At 34.3% G+C, this 11,139-nt stretch overlaps 2 protein-coding genes across 2 annotated transcripts in view; one reads left to right on the forward strand and one right to left on the reverse strand.

Moving 5' to 3' along the window:
- Nucleotides 1–4,059: 4,059 nt before the first annotated feature.
- LOC107472947 (mitochondrial adenine nucleotide transporter ADNT1) lies at nucleotides 4,060–7,896 on the reverse strand (the record flags this gene model as incomplete). The annotated part of the gene is given in 8 exon segments (XM_016092471.3): nucleotides 4,060–4,569; nucleotides 4,660–5,004; nucleotides 5,434–5,547; nucleotides 5,740–5,852; nucleotides 6,344–6,381; nucleotides 6,672–6,835; nucleotides 6,947–6,995; nucleotides 7,747–7,896. Coding segments are annotated over 8 exon segments (1,057 nt in total), but the record flags the coding sequence as incomplete, so codon positions are not given.
- A 1,061-nt stretch (nucleotides 7,897–8,957) lies between these two features.
- The window catches only part of LOC107473021 (uncharacterized), a 3,579-nt gene continuing 1,397 nt past the window's right edge, over nucleotides 8,958–11,139 (forward strand). Inside the window, exons 1-6 of the mRNA XM_021135609.2 lie at nucleotides 8,958–8,984; nucleotides 9,066–9,201; nucleotides 9,295–9,496; nucleotides 9,613–9,960; nucleotides 10,012–10,625; nucleotides 10,669–11,006. Coding sequence (XP_020991268.2) covers nucleotides 8,958–8,984; nucleotides 9,066–9,201; nucleotides 9,295–9,496; nucleotides 9,613–9,960; nucleotides 10,012–10,625; nucleotides 10,669–11,006 — 1,665 coding nt within the window. The remainder of the gene's footprint in view (nucleotides 8,985–9,065; nucleotides 9,202–9,294; nucleotides 9,497–9,612; nucleotides 9,961–10,011; nucleotides 10,626–10,668; nucleotides 11,007–11,139) is intronic.

Consider the following 11,139-nt stretch of genomic DNA (forward strand, 5'->3'; position numbering starts at 1 on the left):
CGTCATTTGATTCTTGTTTCAGAACAACGTGCCCTTCTTGTGGAATCCAGAAAGTGATTTTTTTATGGGATGATTTATTATTTCTTATTTGTTTCTTATTGATAGTAAAATAAGTGATTGTATATTTGTTTTTATTGGATTATTGTAAAATTTTAAATTTTATTATTTAAAAAAATTGTATTTAAATATTTAAAATTATGTATATGCTAAATCGATTTAACATAATTCAATACCAGTTAAACTATTAAATTAATTATTTTACCAGTTCATTTGACCGATTCGATTCCGGCAAACTCGGCATATACTTAGACACGGTATGAAAGATTCCTTATAGCAAGAAGCCAAGAAGACACGGTATCGGTCTCCGAGGTGACTTAGAAAATTCATAGAAGTGGAATGCTAATTGGCTTTGCTCTAACTCATTTTTTAATTCTTTCTTGCAAGTGTTGTTGTTTCCGCGTCACCAATTGACACTACTAGACTACTAGTCTTTGTAGAAACCATATAAAACTAGGTACATGCTTGCATGTATATATTTGTGTAATTTATTAAAAGAAGATAAAGATTAATATTTAATTTAAAAAATAAATAATTTTTAGATATTTAAAATTTACTATAAAAAAAAGTAAGTTTAATAAATTTTACATCAAACTCATAGGCGTTAAAGAATTTGCCATAGTATTTTGGCACTAGCTTTTTGTATATATATCATGGTAACATATTATATTATATCATTAGTTATAATTTTATACTATTAAAAATATTAATAATAGCTAATTAATAACTACAAATAATATTTGTTGGCTTCCTAACACTCCTTATATTATTATGAGGTTATTAATAATTTAGTGCCTTAGTCTTAGTTTAATAGTTTGTTTGGAACTTTTATTGTGTCTTTTTAAGCTCTAAGATGTAACAAAACTGCAAGTTGAGGAAGGCTTCAACTGGGGCATGAATGACGACAAAGGTAATACTTATCAATCTTTGGGAATATGCAAGTCATATCCAAGTTAAATTAGGTGATTGGTCAGATGAATCAACTTTAGTTTATTAAACCATAGAAAGTTAGAAACAAGATCGTGACATTTGATATTTCACACTGCAAAGGTCAATTCATGATAGTATATATGTTTGTGCCGGTCCTACATTAATTGCCCCTTTGAATTTAGTTTAAGACTTTGAAATATGGCTAACCGAAGCCTTTCACTTTGGCCTTGCACATTTTAAACACATATTTATTTATCTAATAACAAGATGATCCATAATTTGTTTGCCAAATGAAGTAAATCTTTATTCGGTCTTCTACAATTTTTATCGCTCACTGAGGTTGCTTCTATTTAAAATGAGCATCTGGATACTCTTAATGCTAATATTAGTGAGGAGCAGCTCATGTTGATATTATTATTATTTTTTGGGACCTAACATTTACTTGGGTTGGTAATAGTGAAAACAAACATACGTTTGTCAAGAAAAAGATATTTAACAAGTTCAATGTAATATTAGAACATCATCAGTACATGCAATTGGAATTCTGTTTTCTCTGTTTAGATCTTTCTTGCTTTTTATGTCATTTTTTATTGAATTTAATTTTAATGTATTATCAATAAACTAATTTTACACGTGCATTTAATCACGTAATGTCACGATGATAAAAATAATTATCTTTTATATTAACTAAATAATCTTCCAAAAAGAAAGGATGTGATTCATCGTTTTACACAGTCTGCCTATATCAAACATAAAATGAGCACTAATGCGAGGAATTCATCCCATAAGCAATGTTCCATCAATTTTTTTGTGCAATGATGTATGTGTCAATTTGAAAAAAAAAGCCCAGCCCGAAGTAGATTAACAAAAAAAAATTACTTCAGAATTTCATCTTCAGGCCCTCTTGAAAAGTAGATCTTTCTTGCCTTTTATGTCATTTTTTATTGAATTTAATTTGATGTCGATACACGTACATTTAATTACATAATGTCACAAACAGTAAAAATAACTATGTTTTATACCGTCTACCTATCAAACATAAAATGAGCGCTCAATACTCATGCTTGGAATTTGTTCCATTAATTTTTTGTACAATGATGTATATGTCAATCTGAAAAAAAAGGCCAGCCCAAATCCCTAAAGTAGATTAACAAAAAAAATCATCTGTAGGCCCTCTAGAAAATCTGTTTTTAGTTGATATCCACAAGAAATGCACGAGACAGAGCGATATGAAATATGGATACCCCCAAGACCAAAAGAAAAAAAAAATTGAATACCCATTGATCATCAAGCTTAATCCTCATAGAGAGTTTAGTTGAAAGCTAGTTGTTACAATCCAATAATATAATTAGCATTTCATGTTACCAAAATTTCAAAAGGAATATCCAAATTAAGCTTGCAAACATCATCTTATAATACCAGCTAAAGTATACTAAGCGCATGAGAGGAGTATCATTCAAGCCTTTTGTGTGACCAATGGAATTATTGTCTTTGTGGGAATTTTGTTGCAAAGTTTAAACTTTTTTCTTAGAAGCTGTTCCTAATAAATGTTAATTTTATATAAAATTATGATATGATGAACATTTTAATGTGTCACTAATAATGGGAATATAGAGAGACACTCACATAAGAAAATGATCAGAACCTGCTATGATAAATACACAATGATGTGTTCAACATTGTTGCCATCCTTTTTAGCTTTGAAAACAGAACTGAAAGGGATAAACTCAGCTTGAGAAAAGTTTGATATCAAAATAACAATACCACAATGAAAAAATTTTAGAAAAGCACTTACATGCTAATGCACATTCTAATGGTTGAATCCATAATGAAATCAGATCCTTATCTTGACCATAGTAGTTATCTATCTCTTCAGGCCCCTAGAAAGTCTATTTGAGTTGGTATTAGATTCATATAGAGCAATTTCAAATATCAATAACTATAGATCCATCAAGTTTGTAGTTACCTTTACAGAGAGCTGCAACTCTTCTTGCAGCGTTCTCTGAGCAAAGGACAGTCTTGAATTTGTAGTGATAGAGAGGAAGACAGCTTTTCTTCTGCCATAATCTCCTGAAATCCTGAAGCTACCTGCAGAAGATGGTAAAAACAGAAACTTTGATTCCTGTATTTAATTTTTAGTTCATGGTAATTCGTATGTTCCTCTTCAAATTCGATTTTTTGAAAAATATGGAAGGTAAGTATCACACATAGCAGTGACTTTTAGCTACAAGTCTATCTACAACTACAAAATGAAAGAAAAAGAAATTTATCATTTATGCATCTATGTGTTTAATTGTGGTAACATGGGAAACATGAAGATCTGAGAATTACCTGCTCAGAAATATCTACTAAGAAAAATATGTCTTTTTTGACGTGATTAGTGGGGGTGTGAGAAAATTTAGGCCAAATTTGTTCATGCTTCTGCTTGCAACGTTGTTGAGGCAACTGAGGCAGCATGCAGCAATTGTTGCAATACTTCAGAGATACACGTGTCATGTTTTGTAACCCTTGTATCCCTTGATTTTCAACTCCTTCAGACAGACCATTGTGCGGTTGCAAACTGTATATCTCTTTCTGTTTGTGTATGGAACCATATCATCAACTGAACACCATTCTTTGCGCTCTTTGCTTCTTTCAGATCAATAATATCCTCCTACTTCTTGGATTCCATTGTCTTTGCGCTTGCCCACGACAAAGGATCCTAAAATCCCAAAGTGTTTTAATTTGCTCATTTTTCCGGGCATTTCTTTCAAACTTTTCCTAATAATATAATTACTTAAATAGATAAAATCAATTAATTCTTACCTGAATTTTGTAATACATCAACATATGTCATTTTCAGCCAATAAGTTATAATCCAAATAGCATAATATCCCCATACTCAATTAAGAGGTCGTGAGTTCGAGTCTCCCTATCTTTGATAAAAAAAGTCATTTTCAGGTTCACCATCACTAATTAAGGTTATATTTTGTGAGGATACTAACGCTGTAGAAACATGATCCAATCAATTGAACTGAACTTTTAATATGTGCATAGCCTCAATTTTTCACATATATAAAACTTCCAAAAGCATGGTAGTAGATAAAACAAACATTGCATTAACCAGGTTCCTTAGAAACATGCACATAAAAAAATGATATAACACCATTAGTTCCAAACCTACAATTTGCTTTGAATAGGGATCTAAAATCTCAATAATCTTTCACTGCAAATTCCACTAGGAGGAAAAACGTTTTCTTGACTCGTGCAAAGAGCAAAGTAGCTATGTAGTTGCATTGTTTTTTCCACAACTTATTGACATAGAAGATGAATAAGCAGCTGTGAAAGCTACAGAATGTTCACAAGGAAAAAAAACAAGGGAATAAATTTATGGACACTAAATCTAAGAGTTTCTAAAAAGAAAGAAAAATAACAACTATGATCTATCATCTCTGCATCCCCTTGCCTACAAAATCGAAAAACCAAACGGTTAAATGGATATCATACTGATATCAAACTTCAGTCTGATATTCGGAACTCGACTCCTAGAATGTCCTTCACCACCTCGTACGTTACAAATGCGATTGCTATGGACGGCACCACCTGCAAAACAGCAAGTTGAAGAATGTTACAATGCAACAAAAGTAAGGCCACTAAAAGGATTGTACCTCGAGTATATTAGATGAGACTGACCTTTACAGAATTTGGCACCAGACCCTTGTATAATGCACCAAATCCCTCGTACCGAACAGTTTTCCTAAATGCATCTATCATTCCAGTGTATTCGAGCAGGACCTTGCCTCTTCCATCCCCAGCTACAACAGAAGCAGCATGGTTCCAGCCCACCATCTGCATTCTTCGACGAATGACGTCGAGAGGATAAGCAACAGTTTGTCCAAAAGTTCCAGCAACAGCACCACAAGCCAGACGTGTTGTCACACTCAACTCAGAATCTTGAGCTAGACCAAACGGTTTGGATTTGATTAACCAATCTTTTAAAGACTCGTAGACAGCAAAGTTGAGACCCACATAAGGAATCTGGAAAAATAAGAGCAAGAATATCAAGTCAACTACATGTGAGAAACGTGTTCGAGAAATTGTGGCATAGTAGTCTAACATCCACAAATAAGCAAGGCCAAAAAAATATCAGCAAATACTTTTAGAAGTTTACATAAAGAGCTTTTAAAATAAATTGAGAAAAGGCTCACCCCACTAATATAATTTATTAAGAGCTTAGTTAAGGATCTTAAATTAATTTAAATTTAAAAGAAAAGTTAACAGATCCAAGCATGAAATTGTCAAAAACAAAGAGGTCGAGGTAGAAACATCTGATGTAACATAAGTTTATTAATTCATAATGATATCATCTTTGAAAAAAGAACATGGGATGAAGTTCTCTTCCATGTATATGATCATGGTCACACTCATCAACTATAAAAAGAGAATACATATTCTTAAATTACTCACAACTCCAATTACTGAAGGTAGCCAACCCTTGTATAAAGCACGTGGACCTTCTTCCCTAAGTACGGTAGACAGAGCATGGAACATTCCTCTATACTGATAAGGGGATTTCTCAGTCTGCAAGCAGAATACCAACAACATGATGTCAAATAAACCGCAAAGGGCAAGGGTAAACTTAACACAATTCGACTCTCCAATTAATCATACAGTAATTATAGGAGGTATTACCTTCATGCATTTTCGAGTAACAATTTAGCTCAAAAGTAAAACGTGTTTGGTAAAAAATAAAAAAGAATGGAAAAAGTTTACCTGTACAGTTATCCTGCCTCGAACCATATCCATTGGATAAGTTGCAGACATGGCAATTATTCCAGCACATGCTCCAGCTCCAAGTCGTAAAACAGGAGTCAGCTGAGCATCCTCTGCAGAAAGTACAATGAAAATTGCTGAGTGACTATATGGCTTTTAAAACCACCAAATTTTTAAACAATTGCCAAAGATGAATAGATGATGAAGCTCATTTCCACTAGTGCTGTCATAAGTACAAGATTATTTTTCAAAATGATGTTCACTCAATTGCTGAATGCAGTATAAAAGGAAACTATTGCTACTGAATGGAATAAATGAGAATCTTGAAAAGGAAGAGGGTTACTGAAGAATGTATTACAGAAAAGAAAAACCACTTTTGCATCAAAGGAGCCATTAAAACACTTGTGCTAAAATTATTCACTTCCCGTACAGAATTGAGTAATTAAACAAGCCATTAGTCTCAGCTGGCTTAAAATAAGACCAGATTTTGAAAAGAGATTCATAATCTAAACCATTTCACAAACTTTCTACTACAAAAAATAAAACTAAAAAATTTTAAGCTAACAAGTTATTCATAAGAAAAAATGGTAAAAAATGAATGTACCATTTCCAGTTTGCTGCCTATACATATACAGTATACCCCTGTCAAAACAGGAAGAAACAATCAGAAAACAGAGTTAAAATATTTGAAGTGAATGCACTTAAATAATTCAACAATGTTAGCCGCTGCTGGCAGCAGTGAACCTATTTAAATGAACCCGTGCCCTTGAGGTCACACGAAGACAATTCAACCATTACCACAAGGCGCCCTTTCTACTATCATTTAAAGTTGATTCGCAAAATGCTCCACTTTGAATAGTATGCCAACAAAAATAATGCCGAATAAAAGAACAATCAGCCAACCATTCCTTTGCTTCTAAAATAAAACTTACTTAGAAGCTTGCTCATAACTGAAGAACTTCACTGCAGAGTTAGGGACAATCCGAGCACAATTAGTACCATTCCCTTTGAACAGTCCACGAAAACCTTCAGTTCTCCATATATATTTCAGGCCTTGGACTGTTCCATTGTATTTAATGTTATGAGGATTCTGGACCTGCATATCAGCAAGGCCCAGCAAAATCAAACGAATTAGAATACACCCCAGCCAGATTAGTTGGAATCCAATGAACTTCGGATACTGCTGTAGCAAAATGGTTAAACTAACCTGTAGCAAAATCTTCAACCGTTCTAGTGGGGCAACTGCTGTTCGTGATCTGCATTGATAATCGAAAGAAGCTTCAATTTATATAAAAGTTATTAAAACTATTATCAAATAGGATCCAGGAACCAACACGAAGTTGGTTGAGTGGTTAAGCAAATTCATTCCCTTTCTAGTGATCACGTATGAGATCTAAAGATGCAACAACAACAAAAACACCATGTAGGAAGAGGCAACTAAGGTTCCCTAAACTAAAATTCTTAGTAATAAGATCCGAATATCAACTGAAAATTAAGGAATTATTAGCAAGACATATAGTTCCCATGAGAATCTCCAAAAACAATGAATATTTTATTGCAAATTCACAAAATTTGTAGTAGTTCTTCAATCATGATCCAATCCAAACCTAATAAAAGGGACAGTGATATATAACCAAGAGCACAGTCAGTACTACTTCCCAAATGAACAGCATCGGTCATATCAATTCAACACATCATATTACTCACAAGATCCCGTTAAATACAATTTAAAAAAAAACAATAATTTCCCCTAATTATCGGTCTATGAAATTTTAAAAATAAATAATTTGGTATCACAGAAGCCAGATGCTTCATTGTTCCCAGACAAATGAAACAATGAAACATCAAAATCGTTCCTTCGAGAAACCTAACAACAACAAAGCATCAAAATTCAAACAAAAAAACAACAATACTTCCAAAATCCAATCAAACTATTATCATTAATTAATTATATTCAATCAATTTTAGCATAAAAATATAAATAAAGAGGTGAGAAACGGAACTGACACTCCTCCGGCGACTCCACCGGCGATAAGGGACTTGCAGATGGTGGTGAAGGCGTAGGAAGGAGCGGCGGCGGCGGTGACGACGCCTTCACGACTAGCGAGCTTAGCTTCCTCGGCCAGAGTAACGATCTTTGTGACTGCAGATTCACCGCTTTTTACATCTTTCGAAGTCATACACAGAAGGGATCGGTTCTCTCTCTCTCTCTCTGTGTCTCTCTGAGTCTCCGATGGTTGTGATGGATCGGCGGCGTCGAAGGTTGGTAGCCGAACGATATAGTCAGAGAAAGAAAGAGTGAGCTCACAACAATTCCTACTCTTACACTCTTCACTGCCACGTCATCATCCTCTTTTTTTTAATTTTAATTTTATTATTTCTTTGATTAATTATTTTGTTGAAAGAAAGTGGAGTCTTAACAAATATACATACATAAATAATATTTAATTTAATAGTTAATTTTTTATTTATAAAATATTTATTCTATATACTTAAAAATTTTACTAATAATTATATAATCTAATGATTGATTATTGTTAAAGAATAATAAGTCTATTATAATTTAATGGGTAAAGTATGATTTTGTTTTCGAAATTTATTATAATTTTTATTCTTCAAAAATTATATATATTAAATAGATTGATTTTATGTTATTTCAAAAAATAATTAACTCATCATCTTATAGTGATATTTTTACAAACTTAATTATTTCATTGGATTAACCGATTAGGCTGTCTATAAAGAAAGAAAATAGAAAATAATTGGCCTCTCGCTAGAATTGCTCTCCTTATTGTCCAAAGCTCGCTGGTCAAGCAATGCGGATTAAAGGAACTTTTTTTTTTATGATCTCAAAACTTTAGTGTAATCCAATATTTTTGGCGAATTAAGAGGCCAATCCAGCATACTACAACCCATTTGGTATCTCTACTTGTAACCCATTTGCTATCTCTACTTGTAAATGGCACTGTGCGAAAGCGTCCTCGCCCAAACTCTTTGCAGAATTCACCAGTAGATAAGGATGGAGCATCGACGGCAAGTATGGTGCAAGTTTCGACGGAGAAAATTGGGCTGCCACTTGAGAGTCCATTAAAGGCAGGATTGTCGAAGACAGGGACAACATGTTGAGTCTCGGGTTTGTTATTGGAGCTCCCTTTTTGCTGTTTTTTATGGATAGTTTCAATATCATAGCCTGGAATGTGAGGGGTGCATCTAACAAGATGGCCCGTGTGCATTGCAACAATTTGGTGAGAATATATAAACCATCTTTCTTCTTTCTCTTTGAGACTCATACCATGTTTAATAATTTAAAAAATTTTTGGGATAAGTTGGGTTTTCATTGTGTTGGTATTGAGGAAGCAGTAGGACACAGGGGTGGCATTTGGTTTCTATCTTCTATTGCTAATTCTTCTTGTGTGGTTATTGATCAAATTGACCAATGTATCACAGTGAAAGTGAGTGTGGGTAACTTAGTTTGGCTTTGTAGTGCAGTATATGGGAGTCCTCAATTCAAAAAAAGATGTATGCTTTGGGATCATTTGCGTTCTATTAATTCAGGCCATAATAAACCATGGATGGCTGTTGGTGATTTTAATGAGATTGTAGCACCAGATGAGAGTACAGGTGCTTATTTTTCTTCTCACAGAGCTAGTCTATTAGCTACTACTCTAGATGACTGTGAGCTCTTTGATCTTAAAGTGACTGGTAGGAGATATACTTGGTATAGAGCAGTTCAGGCTAGCAGGGACTTGGCTAAAAGGTTGGATAGAGCTCTAGTTAATGAGGCGTGGATGTCAATGTTTCCTGAGGGTTATTCTGAAATTCTAGCAGGCTTCATTCTGATCATTGTCCTATTTTAGTTCGTTGTCATGGTAGCCCCAGAGTGAAAGGTTCTCGTCCTTTTAGGTTCCAAGCTGCGTGGGCAACACATCCTTCTTATAAACATGTTATTAGTAAGGCTTGGAATCAAGAGTTTGGAGGCGTTACTGAAAGGCTTAAGATGGTTCAACAGGCTTCTTTGGACTTCAACTCAAAGATTTTTGGAAATATTTTTGTGCGAAAAAATAAGCTGGAATATCAGATTGATCAGATTCAACGGCGTTTGGAGGTTACCGATGTGTTATCTCTGAGAATTAAAGAAGCTGAACTGAGGGAAGATTATAATAGGCTTTTATTGCAAGAGGAACTTTTTTGGTACCAGAAATCTAGAGACCAGTGGGTCAAGTATGGGGATAGAAATACTAAATTCTTTCATCTTTAGACTTTGGTGCGTAGAAACCATAATAGAGTACATGGATTATATGTTAGAGATGGGTCTTGGTCTACTGATCCAGATGTTCTCCAGGAAGAATCCCTCTCTTTTTACAAGAATCTCTTTGGTACAACGGAAGAGGTTGAGGTTGATTGTTTAGGGGATGTTCCGATGCCCACTCTAAGCACCGAGGCTTGTGCTAAGTTAATTGACCTTATCTCTTTTGCGGAAGTTAAGTCAGCAGTATTCAGTATGAGCCCTTTTAAGGCTCCTGGTCCAGATGGCTTTCAAGCTTATTTTTTTAAAGAATATTGGGAGATAGTAGGCACTGAGATTTGGAATATTGTCCGGAGCGCTTTTTTGGGAGAGTTCTTAAATCCTAGCATCATGGAAACTCTGATTGTGCTTATTCCTAAAATTGATAATCCTACCTTTATGAAGGATTTCAGGCCTATTAGCTTGTGTAATGTTGTTTATAAAATTATCACCAAAGTATTGACTAACCGACTTCGGCCTTTTCTTCCAGATATTGTTAGTCCTTTACAAGAAGGTTTTATTCCGGGTCGTGGTGCTCCTGATAATATTATTGTGGCACAAGAAATTCTGAATTTCATGAAGCACACAAAATCCAAGAAAGGTACTCTTGCTTTTAAAATTGATCTTGAAAAAGCTTATGATAGGGTGGATTGGAGGTTTTTGGGAGAGTACTCTCATTGCTTTTGGTTTTCCTATCATCACTGTTAATTTGATTATGACTTGTGTCCGTGCATCCTCTCTTTCTATTATGTGGAATGGGAATAGATTGGATAGTTTTGCTCCTAGAAGGGGGCTTAGACAGGGCGATCCAATGTCTCCTTACTTATTTGTGCTTTGTCTGGAAAGACTTGCCTGCTATATATCTCATAAGGTGGTCGAGGGTGTGTGGAAACCAGTTTCTGTCACTAGGGGTAGCCCAAAATTTTCTCATTTGATGTTTGCAGATGATCTCTTACTCTTCTGTCAGGCTACAAAAAGTCAGGTCCAAATGGTCATGCATTCTCTTAACATTTTTTGCAAGGCATCTGGCATGAAAGTGAATATTGAAAAGTCTAAAGCTTTTTGTTCTAAAAATGTGACTGCTCGTAGAAGAGATATTTTTACTAGTGTTTCTT

This window comes from Arachis duranensis, chromosome 2 (assembly GCF_000817695.3).
Source record: "Arachis duranensis cultivar V14167 chromosome 2, aradu.V14167.gnm2.J7QH, whole genome shotgun sequence".
Taxonomy (NCBI): Eukaryota; Viridiplantae; Streptophyta; class Magnoliopsida; order Fabales; family Fabaceae; genus Arachis; species Arachis duranensis.